The 25,389-nt window shown below is 31.1% G+C and overlaps 3 protein-coding genes across 6 annotated transcripts; 1 reads left to right on the plus strand and 2 right to left on the minus strand.

Moving 5' to 3' along the window:
• Positions 1-251: 251 nt before the first annotated feature.
• Positions 252-8,753, minus strand: LOC100814590 (lysine-specific demethylase JMJ18). 3 transcript variants are annotated; one of them, XM_006585167.4, is made up of 13 exons: positions 8,478-8,753; positions 8,197-8,339; positions 8,073-8,105; positions 6,732-6,803; positions 6,492-6,569; positions 5,892-6,404; positions 5,584-5,805; positions 4,551-4,712; positions 3,624-3,992; positions 2,392-3,454; positions 2,190-2,293; positions 1,174-1,371; positions 252-966 (listed from the first exon to the last, which is right to left on the minus strand). In XM_006585167.4, exons 2-13 carry the CDS (start codon positions 8,215-8,217, stop codon positions 604-606), a joined length of 3,198 nt encoding a protein of 1,065 aa, XP_006585230.1. In that variant the 5' UTR covers positions 8,218-8,339; positions 8,478-8,753; the 3' UTR covers positions 252-603. The 3 variants fall into 3 exon arrangements, with proteins under 3 accessions (XP_006585230.1, XP_006585233.1, XP_006585231.1); XM_006585170.4 differs by having other exon boundaries at positions 8,073-8,159; positions 8,299-8,339; positions 8,478-8,752; XM_006585168.4 differs by having other exon boundaries at positions 8,073-8,159; positions 8,299-8,752.
• A 6,452-nt stretch (positions 8,754-15,205) lies between these two features.
• Positions 15,206-16,480, minus strand: LOC100793643 (CASP-like protein 1B1). Its single transcript, XM_003531262.4, has 3 exons — positions 16,178-16,480; positions 15,933-16,056; positions 15,206-15,638 (listed from the first exon to the last, which is right to left on the minus strand). Exons 1-3 carry the CDS (start codon positions 16,411-16,413, stop codon positions 15,414-15,416), a joined length of 585 nt encoding a protein of 194 aa, XP_003531310.1. The 5' UTR covers positions 16,414-16,480; the 3' UTR covers positions 15,206-15,413.
• A 3,572-nt stretch (positions 16,481-20,052) lies between these two features.
• On the plus strand, positions 20,053-24,318 carry LOC100527656 (uncharacterized). Of its 2 annotated transcripts, none has more exons than XM_006584473.4 (7): positions 20,053-20,398; positions 20,696-20,809; positions 21,040-21,153; positions 22,942-23,054; positions 23,565-23,645; positions 23,745-23,816; positions 23,936-24,318. In XM_006584473.4, exons 2-7 carry the CDS (start codon positions 20,698-20,700, stop codon positions 23,975-23,977), a joined length of 534 nt encoding a protein of 177 aa, XP_006584536.1. In that variant the 5' UTR covers positions 20,053-20,398; positions 20,696-20,697; the 3' UTR covers positions 23,978-24,318.
• Positions 24,319-25,389: the final 1,071 nt, after the last annotated feature.

Here is a 25,389-nt window from a genome sequence, read left to right on the forward strand (position 1 = left end):
TTGGTAGTGAGAATAGTAGTTCCCTACTACTAATGTTCTGTCAGCCCAGCCCATGACTCTGGCCCAATATTTCCTTCACTTTCCTGTCCAGCGTGCTGGTTCAATTTTTTTTTTTATCTGCATGCTGGTCCAATTATGATTGATCAATAATTACTACTTCAGCATAATATACTGAAAGATTTATGCATGCTGTTTGCTTGAAACTAAGATCAGATACTCAATATTCTGAGCAAGAAGGAACTTATTCCAAATTTCGAACTCTCCAAGTATTGTTCCTACTCTTGTCATCATTTATAGCAGTAACATAAATGTTTTTCTGTTTATATACATAATTGAAGAGTATGGAGATCACTAAGTACGAAAGATGTAAAACCTAAAAGCTATCAAAAGTAAATATAAACTCAAAAGGAAAGTTGGAATGGGTCAATGGCATTATCCATCTCTAAACAAGTCATTCATTGACACTGAGCAAGTAGCAAAATTTTATCTTGACTTTCACCCAGCATCATCTTCAGTTCAATTGGTCACTGAAAGAAAGGACCTCACTAAGGGCTAATATGAAATATGACTATCCAAAGTCAGATAGAGCTAAGATGTTATACTTTATGCACAAGCTTTCTGGATTTCCTCTATCAGTGATACAAATGCTGTTCTCCACTGAGTGAACAGTGCATCAGAGCTGAATAACTTATGCATGGCACTTAATTCATTGGGACTTGCCTTTTTCAAGAATCCTTGTAGCACCAATTTCATCTCTTCAAAAGAATCACAATTTCCTATGATGCTATCTTGCTCCTGCTTTATCAAACCGGCACCAAAAAGTTTGGTCTTGACATCACCTAGGGAGTTGCTTGAACCATGACTGAACTTACAGTCATCAATGGCACTGCCTGAAGACTCAGAGACAACTTCTTTGTGATTCCAGTACTCGACGCATTGATGTTTGGGATCTGCAGCTTCAACGGCCTGGAAAAGTTTTTCGGAATGGATTAAAACATCAAAAGTCAGAACATGATTAGCTACATTAAGCTAGTTCAACAAAACTGGTAAAAGATAAGATCCAATTTCCAAAGTATATGAATATAAGTCTATATTAGAAAACAATACACCGGTGATATTAATTTTAGCAAAACAAGGGTGTGAATAGCTTAAAAATTCATGAGTTTGCATTACCTGAATAATGGATGGTGAAAGGAATCCAAACATTTTGTGACCGTTAATGCTTTGCAGAAGTTCCAAGGGTGGAAGTTCTATTTCACCTCGACTCCTTCGCCTCTTGATTTCATGATTTAGTCTGTCAAGAACTGTTTCCCAGCACTTATCTGCTGAGGTGTTTGTGAAAGCCTCATTTGGACGTTCTTCCATGGTAACCTGAAATATATTTTAGCGAATGAGGAAGAAATATAATTCCAACGGAAGAATATGTCCATGCAAATACCATAAAATTATAAATAAAATAACAAGAAATCAATTATCACTTAGTTCCATTAGTATTATGTTAGATTGTCAGATTCCATGAATTTTCATACAGCAACTGAGCATAAACTGTTCTGTTCAATGGAAAATTAAGCAGCAGCTGAGTTTCTCCAGAAAATGTCCAAGAAAAAAAAAAAGGCAAAAAAGAAGACAGCACAATAGTTATCTCAACAATATAAAATGCAACAACTATAACTTTATTAAAAACGGAGTACCACTGCATCATAAAGAGACATTTTCTAGGGTGATTAAAATAATTTAAGTAAACAGAATAAATAAATGAAAATATAATATCTCAACTCCCAAATCCTTGTGCAAGCTAGAAAGAGAACCCCTTCCCCCTTTAAAGAAAACATCAACTGAAACCCACACAAAAACCTAAGAAAGCAACCTATCCCACAAACATTGTGTAGATAAAAGTCTTCTCTGAAAATGTTTATCATTTTGTTTAAGCCAAATGCACCATATTTTAGCAGTTTAGCCAACAGCAGACTTGATAAAAAAAACTTACAAGCCTACAGCCCCTTGAGAGAGGAAAAAAAAAAAGATTGCTGAGAGATACCCTTGATTTTTGTAAATGAGCAAGTGAATTGCTCTGTACACCTTAACTCCTATTTTATATTATTAAATAGGTTGTGTAGTACATATATCTAGTTGCAGAAAATAGTCAATATGATTTTAACATGAAACAGAAACAAGATCAGGAGTGATACCTTGAAAATAGGCCCAAGAAATCCAGCACCATAGACTTCAGAAACATAATTACAAATTCTTGGTGGATCAAGAATGCTAAATAACTTAACACGACTCTTGAATCCTTCATAAATTTACCAAAACAAATGAAATGTTAAACTCCCACAAAAATAATTGAAGGTGTAATACAAGCCCATAAAAGATCCTACCAATGCAGCTTACCTTTTGGATATATTGCATGCTTACTGCACCACAGTTTTCCGCACATAACAGAGCCCAAATTTACAGGCTCAACAGAAATACCAAAGTTATTCATTAAGGAGCTTTGGTTTGTCAAAGATATACTTGTATTGGAGGTTTCGACAACGCCCATTTTAGATACACTGTTGAGTTGCTCTCCTGAATCAGAATGCATCTGCAAATCCACCCCAAACAATTTATAGCCATCAAGTGTACAAGAATTTTGAACATCCCTTGAACAAGATGAAAATTCTTTCTCCAAGGAAGCAATACAATCAGCCCCAGGTTCCATGTTGTCTTGTTCTTTTCTGGTCTCTGCAAAGCAGACTTTTTCCACATATGGAACACCCTTATTATGATGGTAATCAGCAGCATGCAGAAAATAATTTTCAGGTTCACCAGACATAACATCAATATTCAAATCCACAGAACCTCCTGTGCCCACCATAATTTTATTGTCCATGGCCAAATCTTTTTCATTCAAACTATCTTTATGACAATCTTTAGTGTCAGATGGTGCACTAAGAGTTTCATGGTGAAACTCTGAGTGAACCAATTCTGCTGAAATTTGGCTGTAAGAACTGCTAGGTATAGTTGAATTTGACTTATCATTAGTTCCTGCACAATAAGTTGAGTTTTTCCCTTCTTTGTAACTCTGGGTTTGGCAAATGGCACTCTCCACATCTTGTTTATAAATGCAAGCATCCTCAGCATCAGCAGAAACCATTACAGTGTTTCTATTTGCCCACACTTCAATAGCATGCGATTCTCCTTCTAATGCTTCAACCAATGTACTTAGTTCATCCATAGTATAACGAAACAGAATAAATCTGTTGTTCATTTCACATGAGCAAAACAAATTTGAATGTTTGAGACAAGAATAACAGTCAGGAGAGCACTTGCAACCTACGGCAGATAGGTGCAAGTCATAGAAGCAAGCAAAGCATTCTCTTTCCTCAAACAAATCAAACTTACTGTCCATCTTCAGCATCTTTAAATGAGTTGGAATACAGTCAAGCCTCTCCTTTTCCATAGTTATCCTTATCTGTCAAAAATAAGGGTAACAAAATGGGGAAAAAAAAATAATGAAATGAAGAACAGATATCTGCATGGGAACTAAAATTAAATAATAAATGCCAACCAAAGTGTTATAAAGCTTTCTAAATATGTGGAATGGGTTATGATCAAAGATAAAGAGTATGCAAGAATATTACCTTAACTGCTTTGGTAAGAACTCCATCTTTCCCACAAGCGCTTCTCCATTTTATATATTTTAGATCTTCTTTTCCATGAAGAGTTAAATCTGCAAGGGCATGCACGGCTTCCTGAGCACATCCAAATAATAACTTGTCATGAGACAATGAAGTCTTACGGCACTGCGAACTGTAAAGCTCGGCAGCATTCTGGCCATGCAGAAGCCAGTCAACAGGAGCCACATTCACAGCCTCTGCACAGTTGAAGCCACAATTGAAGCCACAGTGGTATGCCCTTGGAAAGGTAACAACAAATTCCCCTGAATGCTGGACAGTGCGATGTACAGGCACCCCCTCGGATTTAAGAACTGAAGGAGATAACTGAGTCACCTGCTCAAAGATTAAATCATAACCACTAGAATCATAATACAGTTCCCAAACTCTGTATTACACAAAGAGTACTAAAATATCTAACACTTGTATGAGAGATGAACAGATGTGCTAGAGAGTTCTGGAGAGATAAGATAGTGACGCTTTGGTAGAAACAGAATTGTTAAAGTTCAGCATACTACATAATGAGAGTAAGGTCATAAAACAGATAACTATACCATAATTTCAAAATCTTTAATGGACTTGTAAAGAACTAAGGGTAACTTGACAAATGCATCATACATGTAAAAGTATCATTCACTAAACTAATCAAAGCATCACACCTTTAACTAAATAAACATGAAGTAACACTCTGAAGTCTAAAGATTTCAAAATTTCATCATGGTTTTAGTTTCTTAACTTTCACAAGTGCATTAAAAGTTCCTAGCAAACTTCCAACAAAATACTCATTTAGCATCAACTAGAATCTCTGTGTTTATGAAATCTCTATATTGAAACAGAATGAAAGCAACCAAAAAACTGAAATTTAGGAGGAAAGTACAATTGCGAGTAGTATACCAATTCATTGAGTAGATTTGGTTGTTCTTCAAATAAATCAGGCAAGTGCTTTCTCATTGCATCTTCCAGACCTGGAGCATGGCTTCCAGGAATTCCATACCATACTTTTGGGTCACCCCAGTGCAGATAATTAAGTGAATAGAGGTGATGGTCCTCAACATGCTGTTCCAAGGAGAAAGAAACAAGAAAAATGTGTTAGTCTTTATAGGAAAGTATGAAGATCTGAAACAAAAGCAATGCAAAATTCAAGACATTATTACTTGTTTTATAGCTCAATATTTCAAACAAATCAACATGAAGAAGTGGAACCAAAAATGTTGTGAGTGCAAGCATACTGAGAATTCTATTATATTAGACATGATTAATTATGCAGTTTGTAGCAACCCCTATCTGGATTCTAGTCTATGCCTAACACTAGTTCAAGTCATTTATTTTCTTTGCTGAACCTTTAATTAAATCATATTTTTTATACAACAGACAGATTTTAAAATTTTTAACTTAGCTTTCATGAAGGAAAAAAAAAACATAAACTCTATAACTCCACAGACAGATATAGAAAGTGATTATAAAGAAATTAGTAATATCATTTGTTATGCCTTAAACTTTGTTTCTTGCATAGGTTTAGACTGAAAGAAAATGTAATTCTCACTACTTACTATTAAGCAAGAGGAATCATCTACTGTAGCTAAGCCGTTGCTAGGTACAGTAGAAAGAACAAGATGAGAAGGAGTGACAGTTAGATTGTTGGGAGTTAGTTAGACTCTGCCAGCTGGCAAGTTAGTTAGTAGTTTCGAATATATAGCAGCTTTCTAGAGAAGGAGAAAGGGGGAAGGAATTGATTGTATTGAGAGAACCTGAGAAGTGTCTCAGTGTTGTAAGAGAAGAGAGTGTTCTTCCTTGTGTAAAGAGTGAAAGAACTATCAATAATAGTGAATCCTTTATCTCTGCGTGTATTGTCTTGTGTTGGTTCTTGTGTGCATCTGTTCTACCTCTAGTTGCAATTAGTAAAGTAGAGAAGATTCCTAACACTTACCCAGCAAAATGAGGAAAAGCACATTCCAACATACAGCCATGGAACTACAACTCCTGAGATATCACTTCCTTCAAAACATAATGCAGAACCTGACAGTCGCGGGAAGTTATTCAGATTCCAACCAGACAAGGTATATCTATCTGACTCGTTCTTAGTTAAGGATGATATCTTAGGAAAACCACTTCCAAGTGATCCAGTTTCCAAGTCAGCTCCATAATACACCTTCAAAAACAACAGAATAGTATATAATTTTTTTGCGTAATTATGTGACAGTAAGACTAACAATATCAATGAACTACAATTAGTACCTCAACCTCATCAGTTGGTTGCTCTATTATTCGCCAGTATTCGCCTTCAATTTCCTCCACAGAGGGCTTCCATCTCTGCTGGTGACTATTATCACTAACTTTTTCATGTTCATTGGCATCATTCAATCCAAAGTAGCAATCTTTAAAAACACTAGCATATTGCTGAAAGTCTTTAAGTGTGAAGTCTGACCCTGATTGGAATCCAAACTTCTCCTCAGGCTCAGAAGCAACATTAGCTTCAGAACCTGATTTGGCAGTTCTCCTACCCATGCCCATCTTTGACTGTTTTCTATGTTTTCGTTTCCTTCCCCTAATTTTCTTTCTCATGGGCTCCCTGTTCTGAAGCAAGTCAATTTGCTGAATACGAGTGGGAAATTTTGCATTTTCCCATAAATCTTTCTCCTTAAGAGGGCAAGGTGGTACCCAGCAAGCTGGAGGGACAATCCTACATATGCCATAAAGTTCAGCTTGGGGGCGAATCTTAGCTATGTAACCAAGTGTGTCTTCAAACTCCTGATAAGAAGAGGATAAACAAAAAGTTAATTCAAAATACAATATAACCACCGCCAAAAATACTATGATAATGATAATTATAAGTACCTCAATAGTTGGATAAAACACAGGTGCTTCATCGACTATAGGCCGGCATGCGTCAACTGGATCCCATCTGGCTGATATCTGCAACATGACAACAATATGCATAGTCATTTTTAAATCAATTTTTCTTTTGAATTTCCAAACTGATATGTATAGGAAATATGTTTAAAAGACTGAAATTAGTATCTGACTTCATTGAGTATACCAAGACACATTCACAGCACAGTAGATCATGCTAAATACCTTTCTATGCCGTGAACTGCCAGGAGACTCAAGTGTGTTTTCCATTTCTGGCTTATGCCTAAGAGGATTATCCTGCAAAGTATCACATGTATGGATGCTAAATTTGTTGACTCGATAAAAATTGATAGGGAGAAACATCAAAGTTTAACACAAAATGTCTTTTCCAAAGGATTGATTCAAACACTGTAACAGCTTAATTTCAAGCATTTATGTTGTTTCACCAGCTATAAATCATGTAAAAATTACGGAGTTTCTGGTAAAGGCAGAACAGTGAATCAATCATGCAGTTAGTGTCATCTAATCTTCTAAAACAAGTTATACAACATTGATGCCCTTCATTTGCTTATGCTGGTAAGGTATCAGCAGTGTATGCCATGAGACAGATTTTAAGTTTGATTGAATCCTCAACTAACAGTATTGATTCATCAGGTGATGCAAGGTTGGAGATAGCTCTCAGAATTCAAAGACAACACGAAGCAAAATTTCAGTATCAAATGTAAAACCAAAACGATTTTCGTACTTTGGCATCATTCAGGTTACTTACATCATATTTGAATAAAAACTCTTCAAACAGCAGTGCAAAAAAAAAACGCTTCAAACAGTTACAAAAAGACTCACTAGATTTAAGGGAATCACATTTTTATAGCTCAATCAAAAAAACCTTCCTCTTATTTTAAGCTTTAATAAGATAGACTGATAGAGCATTAGATTAATATTTTCAAATTCCAAATGTGCATGCAATGCTCTTGAAACCAAATAATGTAAATGCAATTCAATACAAAACGAGAACCAACAAAAGATTAGGTGATCCAATGCTAGACATAAAACATTCCAAAAAGCTAAACAAACCAGTCCACCACCAGGGTGAGAAATTTCCAATCTTTCCAAACCCCAGAAAACAAAAGAAGTCATATAACATATAAAAACCATCCTACAGTAAAAAAAATTAAGGGTTTACAATTCCTGAGTAAATTAACATCATCCTTCAGGGGAGCAGAAATTAGCACGGGAACTAAACTAGTAATATCAAATATGACACAACAATAGCTATCACAAGCGAAAACACACAATCACAACGTCTTAAGCAGAATGAGAAAAGACTAAAAAGAAACAAAGGAACGAAGGAAGGAAAAGATACACAAAAAATAACATCAGTTTTCAAATTCCATAAACAAGGAAAAGATCTGCAATTTGTGATGATCCACAATAACAGAGGATGGAAAATCTGAACAGAGTAGCAGCACATGAATAAGAAGCGCTCTAGGACACGTACCACATTGTCAAGGTTTAAATCACCAAATGAGAAAAAAAGAAAGAAAAGAAAGAAAAGAAAGAACCAACCTCTTTGGCGTGAGTTTCTGCAGCCAATTTCAACTGTTTCATTCAATGAAAAATGAAAGATAAACCCAATTGAATAAGTTATTGAGCCTGCAACAAGAACAGAACAGAGGCCATTGTAACTAACCTTATCAGACCAAAGAGACATTCCACAAAGCAGTTTCCCACTTATCTATCTATTACCCAACTAACTGACCCCAAAAACAACAAATGCAGAACACAAACGTACTCAATGCAGCAAAATTCTTCCCGAGAAGTTGTTTCCAGGTTCTGAAGGAAAAACAGCAGTTGCGTACAAAAGAATTAACCACGGAAATTGCTTCACAAATCAAACGAAAATCCAAATGTAAATTCAATTGCATGTATACATATATTTTATTTTATTTATTGTATCTATGTATGTACTACCAATGAATGAATGTAGCAACCCCCAAAATTTGTTGTGAAATTGCAAAAGAATAAAAATTCTACAAATCTTGGATTCTAAATTCTAATGCCCAAGAAATCAAATAGCTGCAGAGGCACTTTTTTGTAAGATAAAAATAGAAACAAAAGAATAGAGTGGGCATATAAACCATGTAATATATTTTGACAGGTGTAATGGGAAACAAAATTAAATAAATAATTATTGAAAATAATGGGATGGATACGAAGTCCCAGGTGAAGCCCCAACAACAGTCGTTACACTTGCACAGTTACACTACACTACAAAAAGATTTTAATTCCATTAATAATGATAATAAATTATTTGTACCAAATAAACGACAATAATATTAATAATAAAAATTACTTTTATTATCATTCTGAAAAAGAAAAACAAATCTTTTAATATCGTTGGGAAAATAAGGGGACACAAAAGAAAGTGAACTGCTGTCTGTACTTGGAACACCTTTGCTCTAATAAAATTTGTTGTCGTTTATATATTTTAATAACTTAATTATCTACTTCTAAGATAATATTTTGTAAAATGTAGATAAACGATCTTATACCCGCAATGAGTTGTCTTAATTCTTATCACTGATTTAATTTAAGTCTTACTAAAATTTAATTTATCACTTTTTTTGCTGCTCTATTACCTTTATATCAAGTTATCAACCATCATCAATAATATATAAAATAAAAAATTAATCATAGTAACTCACAAAAATAGCATTACACGTTTTCATAACTTCGGCTCACCAAAAATAAAACCGTTTTCATAACTTCTCATTATTATTATTATCAGAGTACATTTTTTTAAGAGAAATTATTATCAGAGTACATAAAAAGTATCATCTTCAATAAAAAAAAGTATTAATAGCATATTCTTAATATTTAATAATAGATATCTCTTCAAAAAAAATATTTAATAATAGAATATATTTTTTTGTTAAAAGATATATATACTAATTTCTATGAATAATCTATATCTCATTTCTAAGAATGGGTCAGCTCAGCATATCATCTAATAATAAAAAAATATTTAAAAATTTGTTAGTAGATTTATTGTTGATAAAAATACTCAGAAATTTAAAAAGTTGTCAGTAGATTTATTTTTGATGAAATTCCTGGCAGTCTAAGTTGTATAAAGTAATCTAAAGGTGAAGAAGGTGTTTACTGTTTAGTGGGCGCAGTATTTTAACTGAATGAATGGCACGTTTCGTTAGCTTGCTTTCTTGGTCACTGTCTCGTTTGCAGCATTTCTCTTTTGCTTCGCCAGATAAAACCAAGTTTGGATAACCGTCACACCCAAATATGTTCAAAATAAAATACATAAAAAGTATTTTTTTTAGAAGAAAAAGTACAATCAACATGTAAGAATACATTCAAAAGGATTATCTAAACATGAGTTTAATATGTCCCCTACAATCTCTATAATTGTTTTTACCTTTTTCATTTTTGCTCTTAAAACTTTTTCATTTATACGAGTTAATGTCCCTTTTTCATGCTTGTATTTACCTCTCTCTTTAGGGGATCCTTTGCAACACCATCAGCATCAACCTCAACTTCTATATACTATTAGAAAACAGTTTTTTTACTTCGATTCTTTCACCTATTCTATATTAGTTATGACGTCGTCGAGGAAACCAACTACATCCCCCCATAGAAAATAGAGACCAAGGAGCACCAATCAGATGTAGAGAGTCCATCATAAGACGATACACTATAGATTTAAAGACTATTAAGTATTAACAATGGTGCACCACAAATCATGTGAAGTACGTGTGCGTCGTAGAATCTAAAGACTACTTACAAATAGGGTCAATTTTGAATTCACATTAATTAATTAGCACTGAACTGCTTGGATTCTAAATTATAATCCCCCTCGACTGTTTTTTCTTCAATCTACAATCACTTGCGATTAAAAACTATGTTTTATCATCCACTCTTCTTATAAGTTTGATCTAGTTTAAAGTTCATATTGATATTTCATGCTAAATTCTGATCCCCTTTTTTATTGCACAAATAAATACATAAACAATGATTCTGCAAATAAAAAAGAATTGATGAAATTTCATATGTCTATTTTTTAATTTGAAAATCTTGTGCTTAGACATACGACAAAAAAAAAAGTGAAATATAATTTCTTTTAATATCTTTTCTTAACTTGTAATGTCTTATCCTAGTCGATCGGTCATTTAATAATATATTTATGAACGAACAATCAATTATATAATAAAAAATTTAATTTTTTACACAAAAATATATTTAAAATACATGCAATATAACTGAAAAGAGTTAAAGAGAAATTTTATATAAATAATTATACATCTTTATTACCCTAAAAGAAATTTGGGAATATCCTCCCAAACCTCACAAGCATGTCTATCATTTCATAGTTATATCCAAAAGAAATCAAGAATCAACAACATAATAAATAAATAAATTATATATATATATATATATAATTCACCTTTTTACTTTGAAGCAATTCAAGATCAACAATAAAATGGTGTAAGATATTTTTTAAAGAAAAAACAAAGATTAATTCAATTCTTAAAGTAGTACAGAAGTATCATACCTTGACCTTGCAGATCTCTTTTAACAATAATGTTATCTTCACTTGTAGATCTTGTTTGGAGATGAAGATTCACTTCATGCCAGAAAATCAAATTTAATAAATATTTAAAATCTAGTCATGCATGGAAGAAAAAAAACCACAAAAAGATGATCGCAATCACAACAAAAAAGTGACAGTTTTCTTAAGACAAATCAAATATGTGCGACATGAAATGTTTTAAGAGTTGAAATATTTTTGAAGCTAAGGTGAGAAGAAACTAACCTCTGATGAATTTTGTGAAATTTGAGAGCAGTACTTGTCTTTCTCCTTTTGTTGACTCCTTGGAACTCTTATAAACCCAAAGAAGGGCATGTTTGTCCGATTAACAATATATAAAATTTTTAATGAAAAAATTGACATAACTGAACATATAGTCATTAATTAAACGAAAATGTAATTTATCCCATGAAAAGAAAAAGTTACATAAAAAATGAAGTGGCAAAGTATCAGCCCACATATGCTAAAGTCTCACACCAATATAATATGTTAAAAGTAAATAATGAGTGCATTTTTGTGCTTTAGTATAAGAAAATGAAGAAAGACAAAAATAAAAATAAAAAAATGTAATGAATTATTTTACTTAAATTTGTATTTTTGTACTTTAGTCCCACACCAATATATATTTTTGTTAAGTATTCTAATATTTTTCTACTTTAATCTATATTTTTATATGTTTTTATTTTAATAATTTATTTCTATATGTACCAATAATAATAATAAATTATGTGATGTAATATGATGGAAAGATTTAAAGAGAAAGTAAATAAAAAGTAAAAATATTATATGAAAATTGGAAGAAAAAAAACATAACTGAGGTAACAATAGAAGTGATATGGTTGAAAGAAAAAAAAAAAAAAAAACAAGACAGGCGGTAGGGTGTGACTAATGGTAATTATTTGACGTAATATATATTATTAATATTAAATGTTCAGTTTTTTAATTATAACTAAATTGAAGCAATAAAATTTTTAATAAGGAACCTACCTTATTTAGTTAAATAGGCATGAGTGCTGTAAATATTTTTAATAATGTCTTCAATTATTAAAATAAAAATATTAAAATATAGATCAAAATAGAAATTTCTTAAAAAAAAGTTGTTTATTAAAACTGTAGAATAAAAAAGTAAAATATTATGTTTTTTAGTAGACTGATTTCTGCATCCATAATGGACCAATTTTTTTTTTAACAATCCATAGTTATGCATTATTTTGGGTCTGTCCTATTTAATCCGCAGACTATGTGAGTTTAATTTGCGGGATCCGTATAAGCCTACTTACCACCCGTGTATCTCTTTCATAAATATGGAGTATGTTTGACCGAACTTTTTTTCTCCTTTTAAGAAAAAGTTAGGCCAGACACTTTTACATCAAAAGCTCAAGGAGTTTATTTTTATTACAAAAAGCATGAAAAAAAGTTTTTAAATAATATGGTTCCTCTCACCCAACATCTAATCTGTATTTGATACAAGTGTGGAAAATTGAATGTTTGTTGCTTCAAAATTTAAGTAATGAAAATGAGTTGATTAGAAACATGACAATTGATAAGAAAACAAAGTTTGATAAATATTGGAGTCATTATAGCAACGTGTTTTTCTTTGGGTGCATTCTAGATCCACGCTTTAAAATTAAACTTTTGAAGTAGTGTTATTCAAAACTTGGTCTTGAAGTTGTATACTTTATATAATGAGTATGTTCAAATGTATTCCAAAGAAACAACAAACAATGTTGGTTTAAGTCAAGGTTCATCAGAAGAGATCATGGCTATTACTAGTACTAGAAGTATTGCTTAAAGTTGATGTTATGTATATAAGTCAAGGTTTCACTTAATTTTTTTAACTATCAATCATTTATTCTTGTTTACTTTGACTAACTATTTTTTATTTTTGTGGAATTAATGTAGGAGTTTATACAATTTGAATATGAAGATATATCGCAAGTGGGTAAATCTCAACTAGATACATATTTGGAAGACTCAAATCTTCCAAATAAATATCATCCCAATCTTGGTGTTTTGCAATATTGGAAGGTCAATCAAACTCGGTTTCCCGATCTTTCATTGTTGGCTTGTGATTTTTTAAGTATCCAAATTACAATTGTGGCTTCAAAATCGACATTTAGTATTGGCTCATGGGTGCTTAACAAATATCAAACTAGGCTTCTTGCCGACAAACATGCAAGCCTTAATATGTACTAAAAATTGGTTACTAGAATTTGATGTGTAAGGTAAATATGTCTTTTAATCACTTAACTTGAGTTAATTCTAATATTTATTATTATTTTGAGTTTTAGGAAAAGAAGATGAAGAGGGAGAAGACTCAAGCTACTTCAAATATGGAATTATTTGTTGTTGGAGATGTTTAAGTTTCATATTTTAGATTTATTGTTTAGATTTTCTTTTATTAAGACATTATTTATTTTATTGATGTAATTGACTAATTGTTGAGATTTTATTTACATTTGTGTTGAACTTAATTTGATTGTGTTGTTTTTTTGTTAAAATGGTATTTTTTTAAAAACTAGGCCAACGGACCAATCCGTCTAGCCACAAAGGTAAACCAATTCATTAAGTCCGTGTAAGAGTACGAGACAGACTAGTCCAACCTGTTGCCAATATGAAGTTACGTGGACAGACCTTATGTGAAACAAGTTTATCTACTTACCCACCCCTAATTATATTAATGTTGACAAACATTTAAGTAAGAGAGAAAAATAAATAACAAATACTAAACAAAAAACACACACAAATAAAGAGCTTACTATCTAGTTAAGATACCATAAACTTGTTTTGGGGGGTTGGAGAAGGTACCATATACTAATATAACATATGCTGGACTTAATCTAGCATACAATCATAACAAAATAATTAATTAAGACAAATATATCAAATTACAGATAAAAAATAAATAAATGTAATAAATGAATGCACAAATACTAATATTCAGGGAGAACTTTCTAACAATCGAGCAGTAAGATCAAGAGCTTGTACTCCATCGACCCTTAACATGCAAATTAATTGTCACTTGTAGTAGGTGTTGGGTATGGGATAGTATACTACACTGATAATGGATAAACTGTAGTGATTCGTCAAAAACGTTTTTGCATAATTCACCTTAATCACAACCTAGAGTCACAACCACTCCATCCACATAAACATGTGATGATGTGTAAACGTTCTCAAGATATCTCTGACATGCATCCAGCAACTATGATATAATTATAGTCAGTTTTATTAGAGTTGACATCCATAAAAATATTACTAAGAAATTTCTTTTTTTTTTCTTATTTCTTAATATCATTTTCTAATATTACAATAGTTATGAAGTTATAAGTTGATTTGTGATTCAAGAGAGAAGGATACAGAGAGGTCGTCAATTCAAATTCTTTCTATCCACAAAAAATTAAACATATATTATCAATATACTCATTAAATGCATTAATTCGTTACTAATTAATCTAGAACAACAATAAAAAATACTTGGAGTAAATTAAAATATAGGCGATTTACCACATCTCATTGTATCAAATCTTACTTTCACATCCCCTTTTCGAATTTGAAATTTATAATTTTATTTCATCTTTATTAACTTTTCCGGAAATGTTTTCTCGTAATTAAATTATTCTAATCCTATCTTCTTTGAATTTTATGGAGATCGATCTCATCTTACACCGTAATCTTCTTAAAATAACTACAACCATCTTTGTTATTACTGAGTGTTAGAATTGTTTTTTTTTTTTTATATACGATAGACTAAGTATTACAGTTGTTATTAATAATATATAGTAATATTAGTATCATTTTGTTATTCTTTTATCAGTTATTATGATAATTTTGGTTATTATTTTGTTATTCTAAGTCCTAGATCACTAAGAATCAAATTTATTAATTTTTTTCTCTCACTCCAGACATCCCATCATTTTCATTTAAGGTAATTTCCTCTCTTAGTATTTGGCTAATTTATTATATATATATATATATAATCCCATCCTGTAGGAGATACTTTGGCTAGTTTATCACTGTTGTGAATTATAATGGACAAGAAAAAACATTAACTTAATTTCAAAACAGCCAATGCAGTTGAGAGAGGAGAGCAAGACAATTGGCAAAAAAGTCAGAGGAGATTCATGCCACCAACATATTAACATTAATTTTATACAAAACTAAGAAAGTCCATGTAATCAACGCATTTATTTGTGGTCCTGACACAACTAAATACATATATATCACACACTGGAATAATGAACTAAAACAGGTGAATATAGAAAGCAGGATATGAATGTCATGCATTAGTTCTAAGCATGAAGGTGCTAAATGCGATTTAGCTTGAGCATCTTGGTGATAGACATCACTGTAACAACGAGGAGGAGAATGAGGCCAACGAAAGAGGCAATGAGGGCAACACCACCTCGGTTGCAGTATGCTTCGAATTTGTCACATATCTTATCCCACCTTGCATGTGAATTACCATTCCTTCCTAATTCTGCCATGAATGTTGCTGCACCATCTCCAGTTGCTGCTAGAGCCATCGTCATCTTCACCCCAAAAGAATGAAACTAGTCATTTTAATTTATTTATGAAAACAGTGTAAAATTATATTAAAAGAGCCTATTATTCAATTTCAACTGATTGAACCTTTTAAAATAAAAAGCTAGGCTGCTTCCATTACCTCTCTGGATCAGGCCCAAAATTGACTTTATATATGATTAGATAACCACTTAAAGATTTTTATATTTAACATTAGTCGTAAATTCTAATTAAATTCTTAATTTAAATAAAAAGAATTTGTAAAAGTGAAGGTGACTCAAAAATTAAGGATCATTCAGTACCACGTCTAATATTGCAATCAGTCCAAGACGAAGTTCTTTGTAATCATATTGTGGTCCTAATATCTCCACTCCTATCACCACCATGTTATAGAAACTGGCAATTGCATTGACTATCACGAAGAATCTGCCTCACCATAAATAACACAATATAAGAAAGTCAATAATATAGTATAATAAATATAGCAATGTTAAAAAAGTGTAAACGAAAACAAAAAGGAGAATTGGACATGGTTTGTAGAACTAACGTAAAAGCTGGAGTGTGCTGAAACATTGCAGTAAGAGTAATTGTTACTGGGTTAGTGCCAATGGTGGCAACTACCATGCTTTTGGTTTGTTTGTTGAATGCCATAACAAGCGTAGCAGATGCTGTGGCCAAAAATGCGACCACCCTAAGGGACAAATTGACCCAATCCTTCTTGGGCTTGGGATCAGGAACAACACTGAAAGCAAGTTCTAGTTTGTCTCCATTTTCTGAGGCCATTGTGCAAGTATTTACCAGTTAATTACCGTAGTCAGAAAATGATTGGAGATGATGCAAATGGTCTAAGGAGAGGGATGAGTTATTATAGATAGGATAAAGCAAAATTGATCAACCATATCATTTGTTAAGTCTAAGAAGCCAAATATGGGTTCTGTCTGTAAATTCTTAAGGTTGTCGAACCAACTTACATTCAGTTGTTGTTAATTGGTGAGAAATATGTGAGTAGCTGCAACTCCAAAATTTCAATTTAACTATTAATTGTTTATTTTTAAAAAATAAAATAAAGTAGTGTTTCATATATACCATACACACACCCGTACGTGTATGAAGTTAAACACAACAATAATAATTTATAATTATTATAAAAAAATAATCTCATTTAATGTTTTTTTTTTATTTTTATCTCAATTATTAGAAACTACTGTACTATTTTATTTTAACTTCCACTAAAAACTATACATAAAGTTAACTTTCAAGTTCATGACACAAAATGCCTATTTTGTAATAATAATAATAATAATGATAATAATAATAATAATAATAATAATCGATAAGCATGTAACATGAATAAATTGACATATTGCTACAGGTTCAAACTTTATATTAACTTTGCCTAATTTAACTTTGACATTGAATAAATGAAGATGTGCGTGGGGTGGGTGTGTTATTAATTATTATTATTATTATTATACCGGTTTCTCTAAATGAGCAAGTCACTTTATTGGAGGGTAAGATAAACAATTTTAACGGTGTGTTTTATTTTTTATTTTTGTTTTTGAAATCACGGTGTGTTTTATTTTACGATTTGAACTCTCTGGATTTCTTCCCATGTCTCATTCTCTCCACAATGTAAGAATTATTTTTATGTTTAATATTTTTATCTACACTACGTTGAAGATATTTTCCTAAAATCTTATTAAATTTAACTAAGAGGCAGAATATTTTGATATAAATAAAATTAATTGATATTTATTTTATTACTAGATCAATATATTAATTGAATATACAAAAATTTCAATAAAGGAATAAAAAATTACCATGAATAAAAAAAGTTTCATAAATAATTATTACCATTTTACTATACTTGTTTATAGTTTTTTTTTCTTTTCTTTTTTTATGTAAGAGACTATGATATCACCAGCTCACTGATTAGATATTAATTTCTCTTACGAACATAATTATTGTTATCTTAATAAAATTTGCACACAAAAAGAATTAAATACCAGGGTATTTGTGATAAGGCAATTGAGTTACATCCCTTAAAAATTAAAGCTTAATCACAAGTTCCCTTTTTTAAGTAGCTTAGGTCCATCAGTATGTCACGGCTTAACTTTTTAAGCAGTAATGATACATATATACGTTAGGCATTTAAGAGATTATAAAAATGTGTGGCTGCAACTAATAAGTAAAATGTACAGTTAAGTAAAGAAGATAAATAATCAAATTCTGGGATTCTGATTTTGAGGATATCAATTTGTTTAGATTTGATTTGAGATCAATATGTTGTAAGATAGATTAAACGAACTGTCATCTTATTTATTGAGAATAAAATATTAAAATTATAATTGATTATATAAAATATTGATAATGGTTTTGTAACTCAAAAACTAAAAAAAAAAAAGAAGATTAATGTAAAAATTAATGATTAATATTAGATTAAGTAAAAGTTTTGCCTTTTTAGGCCCTAAAATTTCTAAACACGGTCCTGTTGAATACGATTTATTTTTAAATATATTGTTTTTCATATGTGAACCAAACATATGTTTATATTATTGTGTCAACCTCGGGGCTTATGTTTGTTTATATATTTTTTTATTATGAGGATAATGCCTGTTTATACTTTAGAATTTAGATACCACCGTAAACAAGATAAAAAAAAAAAAACTACTGTAAATGTGAGTTTTAAAATTTCAACACAATTTTTTAGAATATTATTTTTAACTTAACGCTATTGACAACGAAGGAGCATTTTAAACAAATGCATCATCTCCACTGAATTACTCGTCGTATAAAAAAAAACACTTTATTCTTAACAAATTCAACAAATTTTATTATTATTATTATTTTCTCCATCATCATCATTAAACAAATATATCAACAAATTCAACGCGGTTTACGACTTGGCTTAGATTGATTTTGAAGTTAAGATTTATTCCATTTGATCATTTAGAAAAAAACATATACTACAAAGAAAAGTCACATTTAATTATTCAAATATAATATTTCATAATTTTGATTAAATAATTTTTTCAAGGGAGAATTCTTCATTTTTTTAATCAATAAACTAACGAAATTTCATAAGATTAGAATTTTTAACCGGTATGTAAATTTAAATTCCTCTATTAGTTAATTTTTCATTTAAGGAAAAATACTTATTACATAAAAATTATATATATAATAAATATAAAAAACTTGTTCAGATACTAAATTTCATCACAAACCATAACTTGATATAAATTAAAAATTACAAGTTAAAACAACTTCCCAGTCAAAACAAAGTTAAAACAAATTCAAGTTTATTTTAAGGTAGAATAAGAAACTAATACAAGTTTACTATATTTATGGTTTTGTTTAATTTATTTATATTTTGAACATCAAAACAAAACAAAAAATTGAACTTAATTTTGTTCATTTTTTTCAACACACGATTTTAAAGATTTTTTTTATTTTTTAAGACCAGTCTGCTAATTTCGAACAGTTTGAAAAATTAAATTTTTGAATACTCTAAATGTTTATCATTCTATAATAAACAACAAGGTTTGTGAATTGTGATAAGACTAAAAATAATGGCGACTTCGTATTGCTGTCAAGGGTCATTTTGCATTTGCGTTACGAACAAGTAAAATATATATATTTTATGATTTTCAGTTTACATCTTGAAGCTACTTATTAATCAATATATCCTTATTACATGAATATCGTTAGGATACGTATTAAGAAAGTAAAAAATAATTTTTCAAAAAAAGTAATAAATAAAATATTGGAAATTATGTAAAACTGCACTAAAATCATGATAAAATTACATCGGTAATGTTTTTTTAATAAAACCTTTTTACTAATCATTTGTCTTATTTTATTTGAAGTTTTACAATTTTACTAAAGATTTGTACGTAATTATTCTTTTAACATTTACTACTATTCCTTTCTTTTTCTTTTTTCCCCTTTTATTTTGATTTATGTATGGATTATGTTCTTTTATTTCTTTTGACAATATGCTATTGTCATTTCCGTATGCCTATATATCATTCACATGAAGTATTGATGCTAAAATATAAAAAAATATTTTCATAAATTTAACCATAACTTTATTAATTTAAATTATAACATAATATTGTTTTTATAATATACTTTACATAATTCTGTAAGTATAATTATAATTATTACAGATAATTATACTAAAAATAATTGTACATCCCAATTTATTAGTACATGTTGTGGAAAAAATAACAACACCTTAACTTTATGAGGTAGTTTTGTACTTTTGTTTTCATTAATGTAATGAAAAATAAAATAATAACACTGAATTCAATTTCAATTTTCAACCGATTAGTTTTTAATATTTATTTTACCATAAAATAAAATAAAGCGATCAATGTTTTATACTTTTATGATGATTTAAAAATGAATAAAAAAAGAAACGTAGATTAATAGTCGCTGAAGAAATTTCCGAAAGTGTGTGTGGGATGAGAAGATGATGAGGAAACATTGGTAGAAGAAATTGGAGAGAGAGAGAGAGAGAGAGGGTTGGATTGGTTTTCTTCTTCCTCTTCCTAAAGAGAATCTAATCTCAATCCTCATTACACACATATCTACAGATTTCTTCATTCCTCTCTCAATCTTTTCTGTTTTCTTTTCCCCTCTTTGACATCCTCGTTTTCGCCGAAACAAAAACAACTAAGATTTTGTTTTTTGTTGTATTTTTCTTCCTGTTGTTATTTGACTCGGTTGTCTGAATCAGTTGTTGCAGCAGGGTCGGGAGCCACAGGTATTGTCAGATCCTTTGTTATTTCTATTATTTTATTTGTTTTGATTTTCTGTTTGGGTTTTTTTTGGGTGTGTTTTGTTTGGTTATGGAACATATGTGTCTGGTTTTGGTTTTGGAGCATATTTTATTGAACATGTTGATTCTCGAATGTTGGGGTTGGTCATATTTGTCTGCGCATCAGATGCTACATGTTTTTTATTTGGATCAGGCATTCTGCTGTTGTGCTTGCAAAACAAATTAGTGGGAATTTTGGTTCAATTGGTTATTGATTAAAGTGAACGGTCTTTAACTTTGCAGCTATGCAGAGCCAAGTTGTGTGCAATGGTTGTAGGAGCCTTCTGCTTTACCCAAGAGGAGCAACCAATGTCTGTTGTGCATTGTGCAACACAATTACCTCTGTTCCTCCACCTGGTAAGCTCATTGGCTGTTTCTGTTGTTGAAATTTTAAGATTAGAGAAACTTACGGTGTGTGTCCCATCTTTATCTATTTAGTAGTATATGCAAATTATTCAATTTGGAACAAATGTGGGAGACTAAGCTAAAAAAATATCATGTTGCCTGCTGGATTTAATATTTACATGTAGTCAGACTCCATTTTGATGTTTATTCTGAGGACCTTTGCCATAATAATGGCCCTGCAGGGATGGAAATGTCTCAACTTTATTGTGGAGGTTGTAGGACATTGCTAATGTACACACGTGGAGCTACAAGTGTGAGATGTTCCTGCTGTCACACTGTAAACCTTGTTCCACCAGGTACTACATGTTAGTATGTTGCCTGACATGTTAATTTGCTTGTTAATATAAATCTTCTATTTTATAATTGTGGTGATGTTTTGTTGGATTACTTGGTGGTTGAATATGGTTAAAAATGAATGGTGTTGCCAAATTTTTGTTTTTTGTTTTATTTCATGTGTATCCTTTGGGATGCTTCTGGCCTGCTACTTAAGAAGATTGCTACCAACTTGACTATTAGAAAGAAGATTTATCTTTTTGAGGGAGGTCATGACCATTTAACCTCAATTCAGTCTTCCTCATCTATTATCCCTATTTACTATCTCTTTGTTCAAATTCCTATAGAGTGGAAGATAAGATTGAAAAATTATGTGAAATTCCTTTCACGTGGGATTGGAGATTGTAATAGGGTCATCTGGCTATTTGTGAGTTTGTTGTAAGGCTAGAAAAGAATGAGATCTTAGTTTTGGTGGTTTAGTTTCTAAGAACATTACTCTAGTGGCAAAATGGTTATGGTGGTTTCCCTTGGAACTTATCTATCTGTGGTACTGGATGATTTGTAGCATCTACTGTATTCACAGCAATGGCCGGGGTTTGGGCAAACATTATGGTGGCTTCCCTTTGAACTCATTCATGAGTTTTCAAGTCATAGTCTTACACCAAAGACATGCTGATGGTTTGGGCAAAAAGAAAATAAAGTCCAGCCCAAAAGTTTTTCATATACTCATACTAACATGACAACTTCTTTACTCTGATCTGAGACCTATTTTCACCCAAACTCAAACCTAATTTCACCTAACACGGGTCCTTTGAACCATCTCCCTTCCTTCCAGAGACTTTGGCTTTGAGATGGAGGGTGACTGAGAGTTCTTTCGAGTATATCATTTAACTATGTTGGCTTTCCCACAATATTTGATCAAGATCCACCATTGTTTGTTGACTTGGGTTCCTGTTATTTCATCTATTCAGAATTCCTTTGTTTTTATCCTGTTTTTTACTGCTGGTGTTGGGTTTTATATTTGCCATCATCTACTTGTTTCTGGGACATTTTTAGATTAAAAATGGCATCTAATGTTGGGTATATACTATATGTAATAGCTGTGATCACAACTCTATTGCTATTTGGAACCTTTTCTTTTTGTGAATTCGTTTTCCAGCAAATCAAATAGAATACAGGTTTGTGTCAGACCCCCCCCCCCCCCCTCTCCCAACACAAAAAAACAGCAGCAGCCACATTAATCAATTCTTCCTTAATGATCAATCAATGAAAATGTTGATTCTTAACATTTGTCCTTGCTGCATTTCTTTTTGCTTACAGCCTGGAGAAGAACAATCTTAATCACAGAGATTAAAAAATGACTGTTAGTATAAATGGGAAACAGTTGTTATAATTTATAGCCAGCTACTTGTTAATCTGTCATTGAGTTTTATTTCTTTGATTAAAGGATATACTTTCATAATCATTTTTTCATTGTCATTCTGGAATTCCAATTCAAATGTTAATAATTTTGAATTGCATATTAGTTACTTGCATTTAGTCCAAATTTAGTGTTAATTCATTCTGTCCATTTTATTGTTGGCGACTATTTGTATTGATAAATGCAGTTCTTTTTACTCTTTATATGCATAAAATCGTACTTGCTTATGCTACAAAATGTTGCGGTCAATGTTGCTCTAATTGGTTCTGTTTTCTTATACTCATGTCAGTCCAATGATGAATTCCTTGTTATATTTTAATAATCTATGCTTATTATTCAATTAATTGTTTACTGACTATCTGTTGATGGGCTTTGGTTCTGCATTGTAAAGCATCTAATCAAGTGGCTCATGTCCATTGTGGGAACTGCCGGACAACACTCATGTATCCTTATGGAGCTCCCTCAGTCAAATGTGCTCTTTGTCACTTTATTACTAATGTCAGTGTAAGCTTTTATTGATAGAACTATGTGATCATTGGCTTTTTAGGCTAAAAATTTGTTAGGGTCAGTGTATGTTGTGTGTAGGTATTTATATTTGACCTGTGTTTTCTAATAGGAAAGGCTTTCATATATAGATAATTTATATTTATATTTATATTTGGCTATTCTGGTATTAGTCTTATTATTACCATCTGTGTCCTGTTTATTCTTCACAAGCATGACCATTTGAGTAATCTCATGCTGGCTATCAGAGATTGGGATCCAGTCTAAAGATTGGAACCTATAACGTGTCTTATATGCCCTACCTCTTGGCTAACTTACTAGGATCTCATTCAACATTGGATGCATCTGTAAAGGGTTATGAATTTATGATATACTGAATATTAATTGAGATTGTCATTAACTTCTTCTTCTTGTGAATATGATATGTGTGTATCTATTTTGTATGTTTAATTTTTCAGAGTTGATTTTTATACCTTTTCCTCTCTTTTGCTCCTCTTTCCTGTCTTCTAGACAAACAATGGAAGGCTTCCAATCCCTGTCCATAGACCCAATGGGACAAACAATGCTGGAACATTACCTTCTACATCAACAGTATGTTTTATTTTTATTTTTTATTTTGTAATTATTCATAGTAAGGATGTATTGGCAGTTTTCTGTTCTGATTATATCATCTTATTTCATTACCTGCAGTCAATGCCCCAATCTCAAAGTCAAACGGTAGTGGTAGAAAATCCAATGTCTGTTGATTCAAGTGGGAAATTGGTAATACTTATTGCTTTTCATTTTTAGTTCAGACTTGTATTTTCTTTGTGCATATATATGAGTCCCCATTGCTTCTGAGCATAGCAAGTTTTCCTTAAAATAAATGTGACATGTTACAGGTGAGCAATGTTGTTGTTGGCGTTACAACGGATAAGAAATAACATCATCACATATAAAAGGTACAGTTCACGTCATGACGCATCACCACAGTTGCTGTCACAGGAAGATATTGTTTGTGTATATGAATATATATATGATATTGCAGCCTGCAATGGTTTAATTGAAATCAATATTTTTCCAATATAAGAGTTGGACGAATATCATGTATGTATGAATGTATATGAGGCGGACAAGTCGTGAAAAGGCCATAAAACCTGTTTTGTGTGATTGCCAGAGCCTACTTTGTTTTTTGCTTGGTACCCATACCCAAGTCAATTGGTTCATTCGGATAAAATATGTTGACTTCCAAGTCCTAGACTAGTAAATGCTACTATTTCTTTCATGGCTTGTGAAGCTTGTGCTTTTCTTGGTGATCTGTTAGTTACATCTGTTGTAATATTTGATCTTGTGCAAGCATTGCTTCATAAAATGACTGATATGATAAATTTTTACCAGTCATTTGAAAATTTTGGATAAGACACAGGCTGCTTTAGAAGTTTGATATATACCAATTATCTCATGTTACTTTTAAGTAAAAAAATAAAATAAGCTGTTGAAAAACATTTCCAGGAAAATGTTGGACATTTGCCATTATTTGTGCTCAAATCCTACCTGTTGGCTGACAATTCTTTTTGAAAAATATTTTTTAATTATCCAAAAATAGAAAATCAAATAATATGAATTTCAGGATACTTCCTTGTATAATTAATCAATTTTAGAAAGTTCCGCACTGGAAGGGGATGAGACTACTCAAGAACTTTAAGGAGAAATCATTTTGTAGAAACACGTCAATGGTATTTCATAGATCGTGGTTTTTCTTTGAAATTGTGTTTCAATCATCACATGCTAAATCAATAACGGATATCTATCTATCTATATATATATATATATATATATATTAAAGAGAATAACGGATATCTTTCAAGTTGTGCTAATCATGTTAGAAATGTGACCAAATCTTTAAGATTTTATACTTGTTAACCGTTAATTTGTATTTTTATGAAATGTTAGGGTATCAAGCGCATCGTTGCTTGTGTCGTTGAATATCTAAGATAACTTTGTGGCTCTTTGTCCCCGTTATTTTTTTTTTTTGTTCTTGCCCCTGTTATTGCTTATTACATAAAATTAAAATATACTGTTCGTTAAGAGAAATTATTTTTTAGGATTAATTACATTTAACCCTCTTATAATTTCTCATTTAACTTTTTTTACATCATCAAAAATTTCCTGAAGCTTGGTTTAAAACAAAACCATCAAATTTCATTAACTGTGCTAAATTAACTAATTGTAGCCTTCCCCTAAAAAAACTTTTTTTTGGGTGAATAAAAAAAAGTTTGTAGCCTTATTAGTAAGTAACGGTTTAAGCCATAGTTGTGATATCTTTCATTTAAATATCTTTTTTTTCACATTTTAG

The sequence above is a fragment of the Glycine max genome, chromosome 8 (assembly GCF_000004515.6).
Source record: "Glycine max cultivar Williams 82 chromosome 8, Glycine_max_v4.0, whole genome shotgun sequence".
NCBI classification, from domain to species: domain Eukaryota; kingdom Viridiplantae; phylum Streptophyta; class Magnoliopsida; order Fabales; family Fabaceae; genus Glycine; species Glycine max.